General features: G+C 36.0%; 3 protein-coding genes and 1 long non-coding RNA gene across 5 annotated transcripts; 3 read left to right on the top strand and 1 right to left on the bottom strand.

The window, feature by feature from the left end:
* The first annotated feature begins 3,098 nt into the window (after positions 1-3,098).
* LOC106373536 lies at positions 3,099-3,746 on the top strand. Its single transcript, XM_013813696.1, has one exon. The coding sequence runs from the start codon at positions 3,099-3,101 to the stop codon at positions 3,744-3,746; it is 648 nt and encodes a 215-aa protein (XP_013669150.1).
* A 2,839-nt stretch (positions 3,747-6,585) lies between these two features.
* On the top strand, positions 6,586-9,003 carry LOC106375731 (methylsterol monooxygenase 1-3-like). 2 transcript variants are annotated; one of them, XM_048745642.1, is made up of 6 exons: positions 6,586-7,079; positions 7,344-7,666; positions 7,782-7,929; positions 8,044-8,076; positions 8,182-8,255; positions 8,422-9,003. In XM_048745642.1, exons 1-5 carry the CDS (start codon positions 6,756-6,758, stop codon positions 8,224-8,226), a joined length of 873 nt encoding a protein of 290 aa, XP_048601599.1. In that variant the 5' UTR covers positions 6,586-6,755; the 3' UTR covers positions 8,227-8,255; positions 8,422-9,003. The 2 variants fall into 2 exon arrangements, with proteins under 2 accessions (XP_048601599.1, XP_022550404.1); XM_022694683.2 differs by lacking the exon at positions 8,422-9,003 and having other exon boundaries at positions 6,588-7,079; positions 8,182-8,412.
* A 121-nt stretch (positions 9,004-9,124) lies between these two features.
* Positions 9,125-10,425, bottom strand: LOC106375733. Its single transcript, XR_001275332.3, has 3 exons — positions 10,122-10,425; positions 9,526-10,000; positions 9,125-9,426 (listed from the first exon to the last, which is right to left on the bottom strand). It is a non-coding gene; the product is annotated as an uncharacterized LOC106375733 (long non-coding RNA).
* An 84-nt stretch (positions 10,426-10,509) lies between these two features.
* Positions 10,510-12,552, top strand: LOC106375732 (probable protein S-acyltransferase 13). Its single transcript, XM_013815720.3, has 7 exons — positions 10,510-10,881; positions 11,155-11,365; positions 11,457-11,548; positions 11,627-11,756; positions 11,859-11,944; positions 12,043-12,108; positions 12,247-12,552. Exons 1-7 carry the CDS (start codon positions 10,693-10,695, stop codon positions 12,304-12,306), a joined length of 834 nt encoding a protein of 277 aa, XP_013671174.1. The 5' UTR covers positions 10,510-10,692; the 3' UTR covers positions 12,307-12,552.
* The last annotated feature ends 12,653 nt before the right edge of the window (positions 12,553-25,205 follow it).

Here is a 25,205-nt window from a genome sequence, read left to right as displayed (position 1 = left end):
CAATTTTTCCTATCAAAATATTTTTAATAAAATTTATAAATTACTTTTAAAATCTACAATATGAAGTCTTCTCCCAGAAGACTTAAAAAATTCCCTGAAAACTTTCAAGGATTATATTCTTAAAAGTACATTCTACTTTTGTTTGGTCTTAAGGGGCTACTTATAATTTTACTAGTCTTTTAGATTAGTTTTGCATTTGATTCAAGTTGGAGTATATTTCTATGTTTAAAAGATCATATTTGACAATTTTCCCATTAAACAAATGGCTAACAATTCACAAACTAGAAATTAGGATTACATGTGCATATAAGACAATATTCATTGTTTAGCAAATGAAAAATGCACTCTACACTCTTGTACTTAAGAAGAACATTTGTTACTCGTATATATTTCGTACTTATGTTTTGACTAATTACATTATAAAGGCCAAATTTATATCTACTCAAATTATAGTCATTTTTTCTTATTAATATATGCTTTTTAAAAATTGAAAACATATTTAATATAATAAAAGCTTTAATCTTTCATGTCTAATAAATAGCTATAGTAGACATAGTGTATACTGACATATTATTTTTGTATATGTATTATATTAAAGTATATGTACACGGATGTTACATATTATTTTTATTTGAATCATATTTTTCTCCTATATAACTAGCTGAATTAGTAGAAATATAAGAAAAATTAATCTGCAAATTAGATAATATACTTACATATATTCATTCAGATATATTTCAATTTCTATTAAACTTGGACACAATTAATATACAAATTAAAATCATTAAAAATAAAATAATTAAAAATATACTCTTACATATTAGTTCTAAGATTTCATTTCAATAAAAGAATTTTAAAAAATATTTTTTTAAATATATAAATATATTTTATCATAAAATTTTTTTGAGTAAATTCATGATTTCGAAAAGTACAAAACGGATTGAACCAACATATTAAAATTTTTAGAAATTTGTTAAAGAGACTGTAAAAACATTATCTTATTTTTATTTAAATTATTAAAATAAAATCAATACAAATTTTTTTAAATAAACAAGTTTATAATGCGGGTTTGAATAATTCAAATTTTCTAAATTTTAGTCCACCTAAAAAATAATCATAACATATAGTACATATCATTTTATGATTATATAAAAACTTAAATATATATAAATTATAGTTTTGTATTTTTGTAACGTAATAATATTTATTATAACAGTTAATTCCGCGTTTGAAAGTGCATCTCAAAATCTAGTACACTTTTAAACCATCTCTAATGTATTCTCCTATTTTCTTTTAAAATAGAAGAACTTTAAAATATTTTTTTCTAGCCAATATATTAATATATTTTACCCTTAAAAGAATATTCTTTAATATATTCTATTTTTATATTACAACTAGTACCTTTTATTTATGAAAGTTGAAATTAACCCTATTACTTATAAGTTTTGCAATATTTTCATAAAATTATGATATAGTTTAAACTAAAGTTTCTCTGGAACACTATTAAACAAATATAAGTGTTACTTTATTTATATAGAAAACTGTATTCTTTTTAAAAAAAAATTATTTTTGGATATAATTATATATAGACTATTTTGTAAATAAAAAGTATGACTTTATATGGATAAATGTTAGTATTTTCTCTTATTGATAGATGAAAATAGCAATCTATAGTTACAAAATAAATAATAATTTATATATTTTAGAAAAAAACATCGAGATGAGTTGGAGTACATTTTCTTTTTCTATAATATTTTGATATGAAAATACAATGAGTTAAAGATTCTCTTAGATCAGTTTTTTTTATTAATCTGAGAATATTTCAGATATATGAAAAGACCGTCTAATTTCAAAAAGAGCTAAAGATCCTTTTAAATTAGATGTCTTAATCGATCAGTTGAGTTGGTGGTTCCTGTGGGCCAATCGGCCGACAATATTTTGTCAGCCAAAAAACATGTGGATTGTAAAAGGAACGATTATAGCAGAAATATGGTGTACGTCATTGATGGGCGCAACTTTGGAAGGGGAGGCTCAATCATAACGTGATAGTTGTATAATACAATAAAGTTATTAAATTTTACGGGGCACAACCACCAAGTAGCGTAGATCAACAACACCTTCCGTGTGTAGATTGGCGATGAAAGTGTATTATTCTGGAGGACGTGGTTGGTTTTCGTGTTTGTGGTGGACACTTGTTTACTTACATGAAAGTTTAACATCTGTATAAAAATAAGAAAGTTATACACATGACATGCAAATGTAGAAAAGTGAAAGTTGTGGAATAGCCTAAATCACAGTTTAGAAAAATTAAGTAAATATTTTGAACTCAAAACTCTAAACCAAACATAAACCCTACTAAAATAACCATAAACCCTACACAGTTAAGAATAAATACGGTATCTTAATAACATGTCATGACAATAAGTAAACAAGAAAGCATATCGTTGAAGTATATAACTTTATCCCCAAAATCTTAAAAATAAAATCCTTTAGTTTAAACCCTAATCCTAACGTGTAAACAGTACACAAAGATAAGATTTTATTGGTTAGGATTTGCTTGCGCGCTGGTACTTCTTCAAGATTTTCGAATACGGAAGCTCTACTTCATTTCCCCTTAAAAGGTTGAGAAAAATAGTTGAATGCACCCCTGAAATAATAATAAAAAACAAAAACAAAAGGCGACCATACTTGTTTGTGTTCTACTAAAAACAGAAAGAGGATGACCACATTTGGCGGACTTCTCAAAGCCAAAAAGTAAGATTTTAATTTTGGGAAAATGGAAACGATATAGGTCACTATCGTTTGATTCTGCTTAGATAATGAGTCCAATGAAAGAATATACTAGAATATTCTTATGATATTTTGTAAATACCCTGTAATCTAAGATCTTAATTACCTGTAACTAAATCTCATTTATATGTAAGTGTATCAACGATGAATAAGATAAGCAAATCTTACGACATCTTTTATGGTATCAGAGCTCAGCTCTTAATTTCTTTTTCTCTTTTATCGTCTTCTATCGGTCTCTTCTACAACACGTCTCTATGGCGACCGTTGAGAAAACATTCAGAGTGACGAACATAAAAACCCACATACCAATGGTACTAGACTTAGATGTTTTCAATTATGATGCTTGGAGAGAGCTCTTCCTCACTCATTGCCTCGTGTTCGATGTTCTCGGACACGTTGATGGCACTACTCTACCAACTGACGATGACGATCTCCCATGGAAGAAGCGCGACGGTTTGGTAAAGCTCTGGATCTATGGTACTCTCGCACCACTCCTGTTCAAATCGTCATTCAAAACTGGCGGGGCGGCAAAAGATGTATGGCTTCGCATAGAAAACCAGTTCCGCAACAGCAAAGAATCTCATGCCATACAGCTTGACAACGATCTCCGCACAAAGGAAATTCGTGATAAAACAATCCAGGAGTACACACAGAGTCTCAAATTCATTGCTGATCTACTGGAAAATGTCGACGCACCAGTAAGCGACAAAACTCTCGTCATGTACATGCTCAATGGCTTGGACGAGAAGTTTGATCACATCATCAACATAATCAAGCATCAAAAACCATTCCCGACGTTTGAAGAAGCTCACAACATGCTAGAGCTAGAGGAAACAAGACTAAAGAAGCCTTTAAAAGGCGGCGCAGCGAGTCACAACGACACTCCATCCTTGTCTACTGCTCTTGTCGCAACGACAAAAGAATCAAATCAACAGACAATTACCATGGACAATTGAAGAACAACCGCGGTAACAGGAGAGGCAATCGCGGAAGTGGGAGATACAACAACTTCAACCAATGTCCGCACTACGCAAACTGGAACATGCCACCCTAGTTCTAGAACGGTGGTTACAACAATTGGCAGCAAAGACCGCCCCAATGGTTCCCATATCCCACTGGAGGACCACCTTAGCGTCCTTTCAATCCGCGTGGACAACAACAGCAACAACATGAGGCGCATTACGTGGACAACAACTATCAGTCAACTCGAGACTTCGCAGAGGCGTTCAATACCCTGACCTTATCTGAGCCAAATTGGTACATGGATTCCGGAGCTACCTCGCACTTGGCTTCTTCCACAGGTAACCTCTATTCTGTTACTAAATTGAACACCGGGAACTCAGTTGTTGTTGGTAATGGATCATCAATTCCGATCCATTCATCTGGTAACTCGCTCATACCTTCTAAAACTCGTCCTCTAAAGCTTACAAATGTTCTTGTTGAACTTGACATTGTAAAGAATCTCATTTCTGTTTGTCAATTCACAAAAGACAATTGGTGTTCTGTTGAATTTGACCCATTTGGTTTCTCTGTGAAGGATCTTCAGTCTCGGAAAACCATACTCCGTAGTGACAGCTCAGACGACCTCTATTATGTGCCATTGAGTCCCAAACCACATCATTCTGTCTCGCCATGTGGTGTTCGTCAACTCCTTGTTTATTTCTTGGCTACTCCCTAAGACACAAAGGCTATCGCTGTTTGGACTTAAAGACAAACTGCATCATTCTGTCTCGCCATGTGGTGTTTGATGAGTCTACCTTCCTAGCAGCACAAACACAGTCTAGCAGTTGCTCCACCTATACTTTCTTGGAACGCTCAGACCATCCTTCGCCAATTTTTCAATCAATCCTTCTAAATCCATCTCCCGCTCCTGCCGTGGACAACACGGTTGTTCCAGACGCTCCAACTCAAACACAAACCTCATCCGCTTCAGCTACTCTGACGCCTGCTCCTCCAACTACTGTCATTCCATAACCTACACGAATGACAACAAGGGGACAAGCATGTATCGTCAAACCCAAAAAGCATTTCAATCTTTATACTTCCTCTGTTTCCATAATTCCTACTACACACCAAAAAGCTTTGCTTGATCCTAACTTGAATCCTTCAATGCTTGAGGAGTACGATGCTCAAATTAGAAATAAGACTTGGAGGTTGGTTCCTAGGCCTCATAATGTAAATGTTATTAACTCTATGTGGCTGTATAAGCACAAATATGATGCAGATGGACAACATAGAAGGCACAAGTCTCGTTTGGTGGCAAATGGGAAAACATAAGAAGAAGGCATAAACTATGACGAAACCTTCAGTCCACTTGTTAAACCAGCAACAATCAGATCAGTACTAGACATAGCACTTAATCGCGGCAGGAACATAAGGCAATTGGACGTCAAAAACGGTTTCTTGCACGACACCATCACAGAAGACATTTACATGCATCAACCACCGGGATTTGTTAGCAAAGAGTTCCCACACTATGTCTGCAATCTGAAGAAGGCTTTGTACGGCCTTAAGCAGGCCCCTCGCGCGTGGAATGCTCGCTTTAGCCAGTCCTTGTTACGTCTTGGATTTGTCACAACAAAGTCTGATGCCTCGTTATTTGTCTACAACCGCAATGGAGAACTCGTTTACCTTCTCTTGTATGTCGACAATATCATCTCGACAGGTTCAAACGCTAAGCTACTTGACCACATCACAACCAGTCTACAAAAAAAATTTCAATGTCAAACATGGGTCGACTGTGATATTTCTTGGGCATCAAGGTAGATTACAACAACCAAAGACTCTTTCTCTCCCAGAAGCAGTACGCAGCCGGCATCATAGCCCGCGCATGAATGACATCTTGTAAACCTCTTTCTACACCAGCTGATGTACATGCCAAGCTCGCCGCTGATACAAGTGATCGTATTACAGACCCAACACGATATCGCAGTCTCGCAGACGCTTTACAGTATCTCACCTTCACCAGACCAGACATAGCATATGCGGTACAACAAGTTTGTCTCTTTATGCATGATCCTCGAGAAGCTCACCTAACAGTCCTTAAGAGAATCATTCACTATGTACAAGGTACACAGGATCATGGCCTGCAGATGTACAAGTCGAAACAAAGATCCCTCACTGCTTACTCTGACGCTGACTGGGCTGGATGTCCGGACACACAAAGATCAACACCAGGGGAGAACCTCATCTCGTGGTCGTCGAAACGACAGCCTACAGTCTCACGCTCCAGCGCAGAAGCAAAGTATCGAGGCGTGGCTAATGCAGTAGCTGAATCATGCTTGCTCCGAAACCTACTTCTCGAACTTCATCATCCACTCTCGCGCGCCACTCTGATTTTCTGCGACAACATAAGCTCTGTCTACTTGTCGTCCAATCCGGTAAAACATCAACGCACCGAACACGTCGAATTGGACATTCATTTCGTTAGAGAGAATGTGGCAATCGGTGAGGTGAAAGTACTACACGTCCCTTCAGCATTCCAATACGCTGATATCTTCACTAAGGGACTTCCTTCATCGTTGTTCGTCTCATTCTGTAACAGTTTAACCGTCAAACGTTTAGACGCTTCAACTGAGGGAGGGTGAAAGAATATACTCAGATATTCTTATGATATTATGTAAATACCCTGTAATCTAGGAATATCTTAATTACCTGTAACTAACTCTCCTTTATATGTAAGTGTATCAACGATAATATAAGCAAGTACATCTTTCATCCAAAACCCTCGTTTAGTTTCATACTTACTCTACTTCGAACTCTTTTTCTGCTATCCTTATATATATACTTCGGTTATGGTCCTCTAGAAAAAAAATCCATGCTGTAATATTAAATGTATTTTTACTGTGGTGACTGATCGGATCAACGATAAATAATTTTTTTTTTTATATCTGTCTATATATATACTTCACAAAGTATATACATACAAGTGATAAAACAGACAAGTCCAGACTAACTCTCAAAGTATGATCCCTTACCCAACCGTCCAAGACGCGTCCGTAGCTTTAGGACGGAACCTGACTTTGTTCGAGACGGTTTGGTTCGATTACTCAGCTACCAAATCTGATTTCCATGTCTATTGCCACACCATTTTAGTACTCTTTCTCGTCTTTTCTCTCGCTCCTCTCCCTTTTGTGTTTGTTGAATTGACTGGCTGGTTCGAGCGGTTCAAGATTCAGCCGAAGGTGAAGTATTCGTTGTCTGATATGTTTCTGTGTTATAAAGAGGTTATGAAGCTGTTCCTTCGTGTAGTCGGCACGTTGCAATTCGTTACTTATCCTTCCATCCAGGTTACTTATTGATTTTTTTTTAATATATATTTTTTGTGAACGTGTTATTAACTTTGTAAGCGTTTAATTTGAGTCTTTTTTTTAGAAAAATTTAAAAGAGAAATCCAATATTTTATATAGAAAAAAAAATATTTTCCTATTTAAAGTGTTTGTATTGCAACATATTTTGTGTTAGAGTTATTTAAATTTGCAAATTGAACATTTAAACGCAAAAACCTTGTGATCTTGAAATGTACTAGAAACATATCTGTGTGTTAATTACAGATGGCTGGGATTCGAAGTGGATTGCCATTACCATCGTTAATGGAGATAGTAGCACAATTAGTGGTTTACTTCTTGATAGAAGATTACACTAACTACTGGATCCATAGATGGTTGCATTGCAAATGGGGTTATGAGAAGATACATCGAGTCCATCACGAGTACACATCTCCAATCGGATATGCATCGCCGTATGCACACTGGGCCGAGGTCCTGCTTCTTGGGATCCCGACGTTTCTTGGACCGGCGATTGCACCTGGCCACATTATGACCTTTTGGTTATGGATAAGCTTACGTCAAATGGAGGCCATAGAAACTCACAGCGGGTAAACTGAACATCCAAATCATAGTTCTGTTTTGCGTTTACATTACTTTCCTAATAAATCATAATAACGGTTTAATAATCGTGTTACCATTTGAAATTGTTGTATTTGTTTTCAGATATGATCTTCCATGGACTCTGACAAAAATGGTTCCATTCTACGGTGGAGCTGAGTATCATGATTATCATCACTACGTTGGAGGAAAAAGTCAGAGCAACTTTGCTTCAGTTTTTACTTATTGCGACTATATCTATGGAACTGACAAAGTGAGTACGAATCAAATTTCACGTAAAGGAAACTCTTGTTCCTTCGTTTATTCGAACTATAAATCTTTGATGACAATGACAAATTTTGTTTATTATAAATTTTTCTATCACTAGGGCTATCGAGTCCATAAGAAGCTTCTTCAGCAGGTTTAATATTCTTCTCAAACTCAGATTCTACTCTTTGTTTCTTATATAGCCTCATATATATATGGTCTTTTATCAATATTTTGTTTGTTTGATGATACATGGTAGATTAAGGAGGAAGCTGATCAGAAGGGAGGAAGGAAATATGATTAGTAATGAAGCCCTTTTGTCAAAAGAAATTGGTTAGTAATAAATCCGAAGAGGGTTGAAAGTTTCAACCTATCGATAAGTTTAAATGAATTGTATATGATCACATATATATAGCCCATATAGGTTTAAGGGGATTGTGTTGGTGTTATTTATTTTCCACAATTAATATATGTGTTGGTGTTATCTATCTATAAATAGGTCTATCCGTATGAGATTATGCGAGGCTTCACTACTTCTCATGAAGAGAGACTTGTGTCTGTCTCTATTTGGGGGTAACAAATCAGTAATATAAAACGAGTAAATTTCTTATTTTTTTTTTTTATAAAATAAAATAAAATAATTCGGATTGGTTATGGCTTTTGGGTGATTCAGGAGACCCGGTTTAGTTTAACCAATGCGTGTAATGAAATTACTTTACTTTCTTTTAGTCCCCACAAGCCTATTTGTCTGCCCATAAAAAAACCAAAGTAAAGAGAGATTAGGACTTTAGAGCATGATTATCCCTAGAAACCCATAAGTTTTTTTAAGTACACTTTAATGAATATTTAACTATTAAATTTTAGCTAAGGATCTTGGTTAAGAATCACATAATTTTTGTGCTACAATGGTAGTTTCTTAATTTGGGTTTCTTAAAAAAAAAATTAACTTTTTATGAGATCCTAGTGTTGGACCTATCAAATGAATTCAAAGCAAAACTTCTCGGTCAGCAAGAGTTTATCATGTAATTTGGTTCATATTTATGACAGCAAGAGAAACCAAAAGAACGAGGTTTTTACATGATATGATCACTTACACATGCAGTCATCATATTCATATTACATATGCTTCTGAAAGGCAGTAAAAAGAGAGGTAAGACCTGACCATACTCAGATAAAAACCGGTAAAGGTGAAACACAGAACATTTTAAACATAACAAGAACTACATTAACTCCATTAATTCCATTACAGAACATTCTTCTTAAACAACTAAAACATGACAAAGAACAACAACAACACAAACCTAAACCACTAAAACAGAACATGAAAATATGAATAAACAAACTTACTGGTTGTCCTTGATAAACTTTCTCTGCAGCCTCACTTGCAGCATTGGATTTCAAAATGGCATAAGCACTAGATTCAACCTCATAGCCTGAAGCACGCCATTTCGGTAAGCCTCCATCAAGAACCCAAACACTTTCATGCCCAAAGACTCTAAACATCCTGTTTTGATAAAAACAAGTGTTCATTGATTTGATAACACCTCAAAAAAAAGTATTTAGCAAAGGCAAAAAGCTTAGGGACATTAGATCTGTAACCCACCACCAAACACGAGCTGCGCTAAAGATGCCCTTTCCATCATACACAACCACTCCATCTTTGTTCTCGATTCCAAGAGCAGAACAAGCAGCAGCAAAAGCTTCCTCAGACGGTAGCATGTGTGGTAATTGTCACATGTGATTCAAATAATTTACAAAAAAGTATTGGGGGTTGGTTCATGGTTGTGCATTCATAAGACACATAGAAGCTCAAAACCAGAAGCAATACAAAATGGGAAAGTTCTAAAGAGAAAAAGACACTAACAATCAATTTAAGTTCACAACATTTCTTATAAGATTTCACTCGGACATAAATCATAATGGTGATGGTCAACAAGTTAGAAATAAAAGTTTCATAGCGCTCATCCAGATCAAAAGTTTATTTATCTAATTATCTACAAAATGTACATAGTCCTCACCTGATACTCTTGGATTGTATTTCTTTGCTCATGTGGCATGTACCATGAGGCATCCAACACCTGACCAGACAAAGAAGCATCTTACAATAAGAGTAAGAATCATTGGAGACGACAAAGTCTTGAAGAATTGTGAAAATTACAATCATAGTAATCCATTACAGCAAAAAAAAAAGTTGTTTACCTTTATATCAGCCTCTCTAAGATTATAGTGGAGCCAATCAACAGAAACATCCACGAGATCTCGATCAGTCGATCTCCTTCAGCGGTTACTTCGCCGCCGAAGCTCCGGGAAGAATGGCGGCGATTTACTCGGCGGCGGTTATGGCTAGGAACAGGAAGAAGCCTGGAATCACTCACGTATTCTTGCACGACGTTAACCAGAACCGGAGAGTTGAGAAGACTTTCGACGAAGAAGACGAGGAAAAACAAAAGAGAGAAAAAAAAAAGAAAAAAAAAAAGAAGAAAAAAAGAAAAAAAAATTCTTGTGCGCTTTCCCGCTGACACGTGGTGGAAAAACTCACTCAAAACCGGTCTAAAAAAACCTTAGTTAAAGATGGTAAGCGCATCTTTATTGTGTTTTGATTTAATTAAATGTGTTATTTTGTTTAAAAATCCACTAAGGACCCAGGGATAAACATGGTCTTAGTGTAAGAGAGAAAGGAATCCAGAGAAAACTATCCTCGGTTTTTCCAGCTCGATTCTCTACTCAAATTTCTCAATCTTTCGAGTTAGAAATCCCCTCGTCGAGAGCAATGGCGTGGAACGTGTTCAAGTACTGCACAGCACTTCGCGCGTTGGGCTCGATCATGATCCTAGTCGTAATCGGGATCATCGGATTCACATACTACGCCCTCGTCGTCGCGAATTACGGACCTTCTCTGTTCCTCGGTGGTTTCGATTCACTACTTGCTCTTCTCGTCTTAGCGCTCTTTCACTTTCTGGTATTATTAACTCCCATCGCTTCGAGATCAAAAATTGAATCTTTTGTAACCCTAGCTTGTTGATTTACAAATACAAATCGAAATTGAATTAGGAAACGAATAAGATAGTGAAGTTATTGATGGGTACGAGTATAAGCAATAAAGTAGTCACCTTTATTGTATCTTGTTATAGATTTATTTACATTTTAGAACTCAGAGACTTCTTAAGCGATAGAAAGAAGAAGTGAAGGAGTGCCTTTGTGATGATTATTTACTGGTTTTGTTACTGTGCAGCTTATAATGTTATTGTGGAGTTATTTCTCTGTTGTTGTGACGGACCCTGGTGGTGTTCCACCGGGATGGAGACCGGAGCTAGACATAGAGAAAAGCGACGGAAACCAAGAGTACTCATCACTTACGGTTGGAGATTCCTCCTCTCATATTGTAAGATACTGCCGGAAGTGCAATCAATATAAACCCCCTCGTTCTCACCATTGTTCTGTCTGTAAGTCTCTTTGACCTGTGACTCTCTTTTTAATTCGAATCCAGATAGTGTATTTAGTTGGTGAGCAAAAGGTTTCATCTTGTGGTTTTAGGTGGAAGATGCATTCTAAAGATGGACCATCACTGTGTTTGGGTTGTTAATTGTGTTGGGGCAAAGAACTACAAGTCTTTTCTCCTTTTCTTGGTATGTCAAAAGGAACTTACATTAACTCTTCTGCTAATGACATTGTGTGTTGGCCTAATGCTATGTCAAAAAATGCAGTTTTACACATTTCTTGAGACAACGGTGGTTGCAATATCACTGTTTCCTGTTTTCCTCGTATTCTTTACCGATGGAGACAGTGATGTCACCGTTTCACCAGGAAGCCTAGCAGCCACTTTTGTTGCATTTGGTGAGTTCAAAGACACACACACATATGTATATCTCAATATCTTTATTTTTTTGTGTGTGTTTTCTTGTCTATTTCATAATCTTACCTTTCTTGCTTTTCCAGTATTGAACATAACATTTGCGCTAAGTGTCCTAGGCTTCCTAATCATGCACATAATGTTGGTCATCCGTAACACCACAACTATTGAGGTAAAAACAAACTCTCACTTTTGGGTTTGCTGTTAACTGAACTCAAAAAGGTTAATGGCAATAAACTTACTGACTAAAGTAATGGTGTTTGATCTCAGGCGTATGAGAAACATACAGCTCCTAACTCTCCTTATAACCTTGGTCGTAAGCAAAACTTTGAACAGGTTTTTATCTTCATCTCACATGCTTTTATGGTAGATTCTTTGAAGTTAGTAGAAGAAGTTTCCCGTTACTAATCTTAGACATAAACACAATCAAAGCTTCTTTTTTTAAAAGTAAGTTTGTTTGTTTTGCTGGATCAGGTTTTTGGAAAGGATAAACTGTATTGGTTCGTGCCATTGTACACAGAAGACGATATGTAGAGGATGCCAGCACTTCGAGGGTTAGACTTCACGAGCAGGTCCGAGGAGTCTGAGCCGCTTCAGTCTCTATGACGCTAAGCTTCAAACTTTTGGAAATGGGTTTCTGCTTTGTGTATGTATCATTGATATGTCTTTGTGTATTAAAGATCAGTGCTTCTTTTATGGAATTTGATTCTTTGTGTAAAAAAAATACTCGAACTTTTTGCACTCCGTACATAATTGGGATTCATGCTCATTTTAAAACGATTTCTAGTCTATTTCATCAAATTATTTTTCTTGTTGTGCAAACAATTATTCTCAAAGTAATGATGTTTAAAGGTTTTGCGTACTGATTAAGATACCACTAATGTTTATTCTATTTATCTCCATTTACATAAGAACATCAATAACTACATAACTCAACCAATAAAAATTATATTGTTTGATACTAAATACCAAATAATATTATATATATTTTACATACAAACACCACTTAATCGAAAACAATAAATATTCTTAAATTATTTTGGATACGCATTTTGGTTTAAATTTGGATTTGGTTTGTTTGGTTCTAAATTTTTTTTTGAGTAATTGCATTCTACACACAAGGATTATAGGGAAATTAGATGAATACACATACAACATTTTCTTAGTTTAAGTCATTAATGTTTATGACCATTTTACCCCTATTCCATATATGAGTCTAACCTTTTTTTTGGCATAGATTCTAACCTTAATATTTCTACTTTTACGAAAAAAAAAAATATACGGGGTCTCCTCTCATTCTTTCTCTTCTCCCCCTTCTCTCTATCTTTCAACCTCCGATCTGTGTTTGGCAGTCCGAGAGATGTATATGTTTGAGGATGCTTTCTTTTAATCTTGTTGTCTTCTCGATGGATCTGCTGCATGTGGCTCCGAATCATATGATCATCGGTGTAGATCTACTTACCCAAGCCCTGCGACATAGAATCCGACTACTTCCGTATCCAGACGCATTAGCTACGGCTCCGTCACCAAGCTCGAGGGTATTCAGGTGAAGCGGCTTTTTATTTGGGTGGATGTCGATGAGATCAAGGTCGATCTACCTTCCACGGATTCAATCTACTTCAAGGTTGGGTTTATCAACAAGAAGCTTGGTATTGACCAGTTCAAGACTGTACATTCATGCGGTGTGTCTGGGTCGTGTGGAAGTTCTTGGAAGAGTTTTTTTCCAGGTAAAGATGATTTCTTTGACCTAATTAGATCTTGCGTTTCTGGGTTTTTGAAATTTATCTCAAAGTTGGCAACTTTATTGAGTTTTGATCGATGATCTAATTTAAATTTCCTGACTTTTTTTGGTGATAACGAATCAATTGCCGCCATGGTTGGTACAATCTAAAATACAGATAAGTTTCTTTCCGATGTATTTCTCTATTTTTGCCTCTATAAAGGAATATTCTCAAAAGATTCTATTTTAATTTTACAAAAGATACATTTTGTTTAACTTTTAAAATATTTTCATAAACTTATGAATTTTTTTTTAACTAAAGTTTTGTTAAAAGGCTATTATGTAAATAAAAAATGTTATTATACTCTTACAAAATCTGTATTTATCTATAAATATAATTATTTTGATTATAAACTATAAAACTTTGAAAGTTAAAGGACTATTTTGAAAATAAAAAAAATATGAGTCTATAATCTATAATAGAGGAATGTTAGAGGAAAAAATAGCAATCTCTCTATTTTAGAGGTGAAAATAGAGATGAGAAAAAATACTTTTACCTCTATTATAGTGTATAGAGGGGGGGGGTTGGAGATGCTCTTATGGGCATGGGCTTTGTTTAGGGTTCTAGAGGATGTCTTGTAATGTGGATTAAGAACAAAGCAAATATGCTTTCTTTACCTAAGAAAAGCTTTGCGTAGGGTGATGAACCGGTGGGAATCTGAGTGACTCGGTACCACAAACCGTGTGCACTTCAGAGAATCATAAACACTCTTGAAGTTGATGAAGTAGAGGCTCTGCGTGTGTCTCCATTTGGGAAGTTCGTCGATACTGCAGAGTTGCCAACATTTTCCAGAAGATTTGTGAGATATATCATTTCACGGCAGTTCTTTTTTTAAGGTCGCCAAAAAGCATGAAGTTTGGGAGATATATCTGTTCAAATTTATGTTTGCTCGTGTTTGCTCACTTCAGAATAGGAAGCTTGTCTTATAAGATTCCACAACTGGAGTTTGGTTCATAATTTCATTAATCATGAAATCTATGATAAGTCAAGCTATATACTTCTTTATTCACACAAATTATATTATCCCTGCTCTAAAATGAATTAATCATGTAATTTGTTACATGTAATTAAGCTTGTCTTATAAACGACTAGATCCAGCGGAGCTATTTGTTATCCATGAACTAAAAATGTATTAATATTGCTTTGAAATCTAAAGAATTTAGAGTTTATATGCCAGGTTAAAGTTGCTGCTCGGTGGTTAAAATCACCCGTGTCTTTGTAGCTACACTGCTAATCTATGCGTTTGAAATGTATGAAACGACCGGTCAACATTTTTAATTAAATTTGTTGAATGTCAGGATCAATATTTATGTACTTCCTTTCACTCACGTGCTCATTTTTGTGTAGTCGTCACTGTATCTATTCTATTAAAATAGTAGTGTGATCCATTGATAAAAGTATAGTTCAACTATTATTTCTTTTATCTTTATCGTTATTTAGAATATTATTTATTATGCTTTAAGCCATTAGACCTATATTTAAATTACCAATTGAAAATCTAAATATTTTGTAACTTCCCTTTTAAGTTTCAACATTCCGGACTCCTCTTATACGGTTATCAGATGTATTTGAACGTGTAAAAATAAATTATTAATATATGCTTCACTAACATATAATAGTAGACAGTTACAAGTTACAACTAAATTCTAATGCTAAGTTTTACGACACTCTTCGTCGTCAGAGAAGGCCACTGTAAGTTTGAGAGACCCATGGTATAATGTTTTTGTTTTGAAATTGGGACCATGGTATTTATCATCCACGGAATATTACGGCAAATTCTTCTATTTATGATATTTACTTCATTGGTTCATGTTTTTGGTTTTATAATTAACCTACCAAATATTTAATGTAACCATTATCTGTACTTTTTTTTTTAACAACAAACGACCAATATTTCAAGTTTAGATCAATATATATGATTTAATTGAATTTAAACTATTCGTTTAATTTAACATGGCCACAATTAAAATTATTATCTATTTTTAATAAAAAATATCTAAAGTTAGTTAATATTTATAATATCTCACTTTTATAGTGTACCAGATAATTATTTATGTTTTCACAATTGTAGTTTTCACGGGTTAATAGATCAAATATACAAAACATTTATTAAATATAAACCAAGTTAAACTAATAAATTAATTTTATTTTATTAAAAAATATCAAAACAAATTTCAAGTAAATAGACTAAAAATGGATTGATCCGCTTTAGTAAATATTGATAAATGTTATGTCCAATTATTTATTCCATTTATTTAATGAGCCACTTATTATTCTCTTTACATAACTGTATTTAATTTTATTTAAACAATAACAAATACATTTGGGTGGTTATCAACAAGTAAATTTTTTTTAACCCTACGTATATAACTCTATGTTTTTCAGTTAATATACATTTACCACTATGTTAGGATAACCCTACTATAAGCCCGAGGAATGCCTTTCGTTCATTCTTATTCTTACTTACCATAAATGTATATAAATTAAATTTCTTTAACATATAAGAAAAAATTACAGAAAAATGTTACATATTTACAGAAACATAAAAACCAAAAATTACAAACCAACAGTATACTCACGGGTCAAGATCTAGAATAAACAAATATGATTACAAACAACGGCTATACAGGCATATAATTACAAAGAACCGAACGTATGCCGGATCAACTTTTGAATTGATATTATTTTATAAAATAGATTTTGATTAAGATTTATACACAAATATAATTACAAAGAAAAACACAAATATAATTACAAAGAAAAACAAAAATATGAAAGTTAAATTTAAAAAATAAAAAATAAAACACAAATATAAAAATTAAATTTCTAAAAGGATGTAAAACAAAAAATATACCCAACTTTTTTAAGGGCGGATGAGGATCTAGTTCCTTCTTAAAGTTGCCATGTCCAATAAGAAGTTTAACCATACTTGTTTACATGTTGTTGATTTAATATATAAACAGTTACATAAAAGTTTAACCATCCAAAAACCTCCCACATCTTAGCCAAACTTTAAGATAACTGTTTCCAAAATACAAAGACAATGATAACATAGATCTGAAGCTGATATAATATCATAATACAAACCACACGAGCATTTGATCGAGTGAAACCAATCAACACAACCTTCGGTGTTACCCAAGTGATTACTTCTAATTGAACTATACCATGGTTATATACGACCAGCGTAGCTGGTTATACCTGGCTAATATATTCAGGTCAACAAATGTTTTGATCATATCTGCCTAAGACAAATGTTTTGATCATATCTTCCTTAGACATAGCCAACTTAGTAATTGGCCGGCTATATTTCAGTTTACATAGTCAAATAGGAAAGTATCCCATAACAAAAAATTTATTATAGTTGAACATAAATTCTATTATCGGAGTTAGCCGGGTTGTAACTATATCCGCCAGTTTTTTTGTTAACCTGAAAATAAAACAATAGAGTAATTATATTGTAACTATATTTGGCTAATATATTCATTATACATTTTCTCATATGTGTTTAACTTATATTCGGCTAATATTGTACTTATATCTAGCAGACTCTTCTATATCCGGCTAATATGTTTAGTATATAATCCAGCCGCTGCCGGAGATCCCTTTCAAGACCCACCTCTTTCAAGACCCACCGTTGTCCTCGAACGGGAGATCCTAGCAGTTCAAGCACCACCAAGCCCTCCACACCATAACGACTCACCGCCTTCCCCTTCACCATCGGTCGAAACACTCAGAACTCCAAGAGGTCGCTAGCGACTGAGCAGTCAAGAGGAAGCTTAGAACCGGATCTCGTCCTCTAAAGTTCAAGACATGCATGACCACCGCCGCAAAACTACCATCTGGACAAACTAGAAACGCCTACAGCAAGCAAGCACCGCCACATTAGGCCAGCGAAAGACCCTAAAACTCAAAGATGAAGCTCTGGCCATGAACAAGAAAGAAAGAAAACGAAGGAATCCTCACGAAACCAGTACCGGCAAGAGCACCGGCGACCGGAGGGGCCAAGATCTGATCGGAAAAAGGGGCTGCTTCTAGAGAAAGGTTGGAAAGAAAAGGGGGAGGAAGAAGAGAAGTAGGGTAAATATTTTACCAGAAAAAATGAAAAATCTTTACTTTTCTTAACAAAATCTAGACAAAATCTTAATTTCTTCGGGAATATAGTATAGGGTTACTATGGTAATCTTACCCCCCACAGAAAACAATGTTTTGTGTATTTATCTAATTTGTCAATCTTTTATGGTTTTTGAACAAATTAACTCAAACTTTTAACCAAAGTCAACCAAAATTAATTTGGTTTGGTCTATGTTCGGTCTGAATTCGGCTTAATTTGTATTTGGTTCATCTTGATTTGTATTCGGTTCGGTTTATGTTTGGTTCATTTAAATTGAACTGGATTTTAGTTTTGTTATAGTTTGATTGAAAAATATATAATTTGAAACACAAAAACAATCATCAATTAATCACTAAGTCATTAACTTTTTCATATTTAAACACAAAAAACATCAAAATAGAAGATACAATCAATAATTTAAAATTATTATCTTCAAACACCTAGTTTAACAATTATATATAGTTTTTAGATTTTGATGATAATGTAAGAAAATAATAAATTTTTATTTTATAATTAGTTGTGTTTTATATTTATTTACTAGTAAAATATATGTCAGATTGTTTACTATCTTAGATCTTAATATTATTAGTATATTTTACCTAACTAAATAAATATTTTGATTTTTGATTCTGTTAAGTTTTTAACGAACCAAACCGAACAGCTTGAATTTATGAAGACATTAACCTAATAGTTGGGACATATAATTTTGGTTGGTTTGAGTCGGCTTGAATTCGGTCGACCCCTAGTTAGTATGTAGACATGTCAATTAGGGCTGAAGTCCGCGGCCCGAGCCTGTCCGACCCTAAAAGTTACTGGGTTTGGACTTAGTTTTATAAGCCCCAAAAAAATTGGGCCTTTCGGGCTAAGTCTATTTGGGTTTTGGATATTTTGGGTCTAAGCCCGTTTGGACTAGGGCCGGCCTGAAAACCCAAAACTTTATATTTTAGTTTAAATATTATCATTCTTGCAATCAAAACCATTATTAGTATTGATATATTATTTTAATATTTTTGATTCAAACACTAATAAACAAATATGAAAGTTGTTAATGCACCTTATTGTTTGATCATTACAAATGTCACATTTTAAATTTTGCAAATGACCCTTCTTCTTTTATAACATGTTTTTTTCAGCGTACAAAGTCTGAAATGTTTGACCATGTTTATCATAAATTTTGTTCTTATATATTTAGTTTAAATTTATATTTGACTATTTAAATTTTATTAAATTTAGTTAGTTTATAATATGTTTTTAATGTATACGAAAAAATAAAACATTTTCGATCAAGAAGAAAAGTTTAAACTCACTTTATATTTTAAAATAAAAAGTTGAAACTGATTTTTTAATGAAAATTCACATGTATTAAAACGATAAAAGTGACAATAACTAATTATTTTTCAAAAAGCCCGAAAAGCCCCTACAACACTATAAGGACCGGACCAGACTTTAAATTTTAGACCTAAAATATTTTCGGATCAGACCGGGCCGGGCTCAAATATTTACGGGCTTAACAGGTTTGGACCCCTATTAGACTCTAGTAATTAAGTAGCATTTAGATGCAATATGGCAAAGTTACATTTCCTACAACTATTTTGTAATAAAAAAATATCCAAAAACTTACAATTGTCAACAAAACAATATATAGAACTCATACGTATAATAGATTGCATAATCTTATCTAATTGCGCCATTTTTAGAAGAAAATCTTAGAGAGCAAATTGTGTGCGTAACGTGTAACCATCAGCCAATCATATTGCAACTTTTGTGAAAATTATCTCAAGTAGATTCCGTCCTCTCGGTGAAAACTGCATAAAGGGTTGAATAAAGTCTCACACTTGCAACACACATCTCGAGAGGATTCTTCTCTCTCTCTTCTGCTGATCGTTTGTTGTTCAAAGGTATGAATTTATCTTTCTCCTTGAGTTAGCACCGGTACTCTGCTGTTTCGTTTGCACTACAAGAAAACAGCGATATTCTGACGGACATTCCGACGGAAAATGAAATCCTCGGAATATACCGATGAATTTCCGAGGAAATTCCGAGGAAACACAAAATTGGGGTTCCTCGGAATTTCCTCGGAATATACCGACGGAATTCCGAGGAAACCTCAGTCCGTCGGAATATTCCGAGGAAATTCCGAGGAACAATGTGTTCCTCGGAAAAAACCGATGAATTCCGAGGAAATATTATAGCCGTTGGAGAGCCGTTGGGGGATTTTACAAAATTCCGAGGAAATTCCGACGAACTAGCCTTTTCCGTCGGAATTCCGTCGGAATTCCGTCGGAATTTCCTCGGTATGTCGGCATGATTTAATCTATATAAACAAGCACTCCTCTTCCTCTTCATTCACTCCATATCTTCATCCTCCCTCTTACTCTATTTACACACGAATTTGATTCATAAAAAATATGTCTTCTTCAAATTATTTTCGTTCTTGGATCGATCGACCTCATTTGGATCCGAACACGAGATTGCTTACGGAAGAATACCAACGAGGTATAACCGAATTCATGGGGTTAGTTCACCGACAACCGGAAGCAAAAACAGGTAAGTTAAGATGTCCTTGCTCTAATTGTAAAAATAGAAAGGTTATTAAAGAGTGGGATGTTTGGACTCATCTATATTTGAGTGGGTTTACACGAAGTTACAAAATTTGGTATCATCATGGGGAAACTGATTATGAACATGGTAGTACTAGCGAACCTCAGCCAGCGGTTAGATTAGAAGAACCAATTAGAACGGATGTAGATTATGGTGTAGGTACTGAGCAGATGGTAAATGATCATTTTAGAGGGGAAGATTTACCCAATGCAGAAGCTAGGAGATTTTATGATATGTTGGATGCTGGAAAGCAACCATTGTACGAAGGTTGCAGAGATGGTCATTCAGCTTTATCATCTGCTACAAGATTGATGGGCATTAAAACAGATTATAATTTGGCTGAAGACTGTGTGGATGCGATTGCTGATTTTGTAAAAGGTATTCTACCCGAGGATAATGTAGCTCCTGGTTCATACTACGAGGTTCAGAAACTCGTAGCTGGTCTTGGTTTATCGTATCAGGTAATAGATGTATGCAGCGACAACTGCATGATTTATTGGAGGGCGGATGAACAGCGGGTTACATGCAAATTTTGTGGAAAGCCTCGTTATAAAGATACGAGTGGAAGAGTTCCAGTGCCATATAAAAGGATGTGGTATTTACCTTTGACGGAAAGGTTGCAGAGGTTGTATCTGTCTGAACGCACAGCGCAACCAATGAGATGGCATGCGGAGCACTCAACAGATGGTGAGATCAGACATCCTTCAGATGCAAAAGCGTGGAAGCATTTCCAATCAAAGTATCCCGACTTTGCGTATGAGAGAAGAAATGTCTACCTTGGATTATGTACTGATGGTTTTAGTCCGTTTGGCAAGAGTGGAAGACAATATTCTCTATGGCCCGTCATTCTTACACCATACAACCTCCCCCCAAACTTGTGCTTGCGACGAGAGTTTTTGTTTCTCTCGATTCTCGTTCCCGGACCAGAGCATCCTAAGAGATCACTTGATGTGTTTCTTCAGCCACTAATATATGAGTTGCAACAACTATGGGCTCAAGGTGCTGAAACATACGATGTTTCGTGTAAAGAAAACTTTCAAATGCGGGCAGTACTAATGTGGACAATAAGTGATTTTCCAGCATATGGTATGTTGTCTGGATGGACAACGCATGGAAGGCTATCATGTCCATATTGTCAAGATAACACTGATGCTTTCCAACTAAAACACGGAAGGAAAACGTGTTGGTTTGACTGTCACAGGAGATTCCTACCACCTGATCATCCATATCGTAGGAGTAGGAATTTGTTTACGAAGAACAAGAGGGTGTTTGACAGTCCACCTCCGGAAATTTGTGGGAAAGATTTGAAGATACAACTAAGAGATTTTGGTGCAGAAAGGACGCCAGAAGTCGGTGGACATGAGCGTTTTCCGGTAGATGCTGTTGGAGAACTACATAACTGGCACAAAAAAAGTATTTTCTGGGATCTGCCATACTGGGAGGATCATCTGCTAAGGCATAATTTAGATGTCATGCATATTGAGAAGAACTTTTTTGACAATCTCATGAACACGATCCTTAATGTTCAAGGTAAAACAAAGGATAATTTGAAGTCAAGACTGGATTTAGTCGATATATGTGCTCGTTCAGAACTTCATGTTGATGAAAATGGTAGGGCTCCTTTTCCCATATACCGACTTGATGCAGCGGGAAAAAAATGCGTTCTTTGATTGGATTTCAAACGATGTGGAATTTCCAGACGGTTACGCATCAAATTTGCGTAACTGTATCGACAGAAAGGAAGGAAAGTTTACTGGCTTGAAAAGCCACGATTGCCATGTAATGATGCAGCGCCTCCTTCCGTTCGCCTTCAAGGAACTATTACCACGAAATGTTCATGAAGCAATTGCAGGGATAAGTGGTTTCTTCCGCGATTTATGCACGAGATCAGTGACTCTTGAAGGTATTGAAAATTTGAAGACTAACATAGCCGTGATTCAGTGCAACCTTGAGAAGATATTTCCTCCCTCATTTTTTGATGTTATGGAGCATCTTGTTATTCACCTGGCAAGAGAATTGGAACTTGGTGGTCCTGTGCAGTATAGATGGATGTATCTGTATGAGCGGTATATGTTCCATTTGAAGAAGATGGTGAAAAATTTAAGTAGGGTGGAAGGTTCTATAGTCGCACAGATGATCAATGAAGAAACTTCAAACTTTGCCGAGTACTACTTTCCAGCAGAAGTTCAGACCAAAAACAGAAGACCTGCTCGGCATGATGATAGAGGCGAACGGGCAGCATATCATGTTACGGTTCCAGACATTTTCACAGATGTTGGACGACTTAGCGGAAAACCAAAGGACCGTCGACTTACTGAGCAGGAGCGCAGTCATTTGCAAACATATTTGCTCACCAACTGCGAAGACGTTCTTCAATATGAGAGGTAAATAAATGAGCTTACAAATTTTTATTTTAACAAGTTGAAATTTAAATCTTAATTAATTACATTATTGTCATCATATACAGGATTTTCATGGCAGAAAAGCGGTTCGAGTATAGATACGCCACAGAGGACGAACTAGAAGAAATGAAGCAGAGAGAATTTAGTGGATGGATGTTTACTTATGTGAGTGCTTTAAACAATTTAAAATATATTTTATCACATATTTATACTAATTCACATTTATTGATATAATATATATATATGTGCTATTAATAGGTGTCTGCTGGTTTGGCCAGAGGTGAAACATTTGACGATTGGATACGTGAGATGGTCGTTGGACCAAACTTTGTTGTGAAGTCATATCCGAGATTTTGTACTCGAGGATATGCATTCACAACTCAGAAGAGGAGACGTTCGAGTACGACTTATGATGCTGGCGTTTGTTCTGCATCAGGAGATGATGTATACTACGGACACATACATGAGATTTTGGAAATTAAGTATTTGGGCATGGTTGGATTGCGCTGTACTGTTTTCTATTGTGATTGGCACGACAACACCCCAGATCGAGGTGTGAGAACAGATGCATTTGGTGTTACATCAGTAAATTCGAGGCGAAAGCTGCAATATTATGATCCTTTCATTCTTGCTTCTCAGGCCGATCAGGTAATTAAATGTTAATTATTCAGAATGATTCATCATCATGTGTATTAATTTATAATTTTTCTAAATGTTACAGGTTTGTTATATCAAGTACCCCCGGGTAAGGAACAGAGATGATCCATGGGTTACTGTTACAAGACTCAACCCGAGAGGCCGAGTTCAGGGAAGTTCTGAGCTGGAAGACCCACTACAACCAAGCACATCCGGCAACTTAAGTGCAGCAGAAGATTTAGCTGGAGTTGGCCTTGTAGTCGATTTAACCGACTTTGGAGAGGAAGCCGTCGTTCACGTAGAGGATGAACCAGTGATTGGAGAGTTTCACGAAGATCCAGATTCAGATTCATCTGGTGATGATGACTCGGAAACAGACTACCATTGAACTTATTTATTTTTATTTTTAAAGAAATACCGAGGAAATTCCGAGGAACACTTGATATAACCTCTTTCCTCGGATAATAGTTATTTGGTTTATCTAGCAAGGCAAAGCTGAATACGAATTAAAAACTACTCAGAACACAACCAAATAAAACGAAGAAACCATGTAAAAGAAATACGAACTCATAATTAAGAAACCCAAAAAAAAACTCAGTTCAAAATTAACAGAAAATAAGACCATAAAACGTTAGAATAGAAAATAAAATAAAATAGCCGGTGATAGCTCCTACTCCTCGTCTCCTGCTCCAGATGTTCCTGCATCGTTGGGTCTCTTGGACCTCTTTCTTACCCTGTGTGTACCACTCGAACCCGAACCAGAGGTGGATGGAGAGTTGTCCCGATGAACTACATCATCCTTTTGGCAACGACACGGCCTGATACGTGAAATGGCAGCCCAGATCTTGTGTAGCATGTCGTTGTTTGTCTTTATGCTCTGATCTCTCCAATGTTGTTGCTGGCGCGAAGTGGCGTTCGGTGGAAGCTCTTGCAGCTTGTACTGGCTGGAGTCTGATGGAGTAGCTGATGGGGTTGTGAATCATCTGGAATGGCTTGTGCAGCCTCATCTTCTCCTTCTTCATCAACCACGCCCTTGCCTTTGGTCTGATATTTTGGCGTGAAGAAGGATGGCTTGTCTACTAGTGCGGTAGCAGGGGGTAGGAACTCAACTGCAGCCTCTGAAAGTAGAGAAGTGAGACCGATCTGAGGTAGGTGGCAGTAGAGTGTTTTCTTCGCTCGGTCCTGGAATACGTAGACGTAAGGACCATCCCGATGGATCCTCGAGTGGGGACCAGCTATGAACTCCTTACTTACTAGAGAAATGACATCCAGGTAGTTCCAAGCAATGTTGTTCGATCTGTCCAGTGCTACCTCCTGGTTCTTGCAGTCTACACCCACATGTCTAAGGATCCGAGTAATCACTGCACCAAATCCACATGCATTGCTCTTTTTTTTGGTTACTTTCCCCTTGTATCCTGCTAAGTTTGCGGCCAGCACCGCTCCCATGTTGAAGGCAGTAGCAGGTGGGAATGTAGAGTTTCCAAATGCCGGTAGCAAATGCCTCACACCTTGGTACAGGAGGCACAACTCCCATTGCGTGACTGATGCGGCTGTGGTTGTCCCGTATAGCAATGAGCCAATGAGGCGTGTGGCATATCTCAGTACTGGGCTCCGGATAAGTGACTCCTTTGCCTGAGAAGATCTATAAACCCCTGTGCCAATCGTTTCCCAGAAGTTCAACAGCTCTGAAGTCCAATAAAGACCAGATGTCCTCTCCCCTGCACTCAATCCAAATAGTCTGCAGAGGTCTGTGAAAGATACCTCATAGTATACTTTCTGCACTACGAATGCCAGAAAACCTTCCTGATGGCTATCATCGGGACGGGTGACGTATGCGGATGCTATGAACTGGCGTACCAACTCCGGATAAGTGGGTTCGTTGAGGTTGCATAGTTGGCC

Source organism: Brassica napus, chromosome C1 (genome assembly GCF_020379485.1).
Source record: "Brassica napus cultivar Da-Ae chromosome C1, Da-Ae, whole genome shotgun sequence".
Taxonomy (NCBI): domain Eukaryota; kingdom Viridiplantae; phylum Streptophyta; class Magnoliopsida; order Brassicales; family Brassicaceae; genus Brassica; species Brassica napus.
Note: the sequence above shows the minus strand (reverse complement) of the source record. Positions and strands in the feature narration are given on the sequence as shown.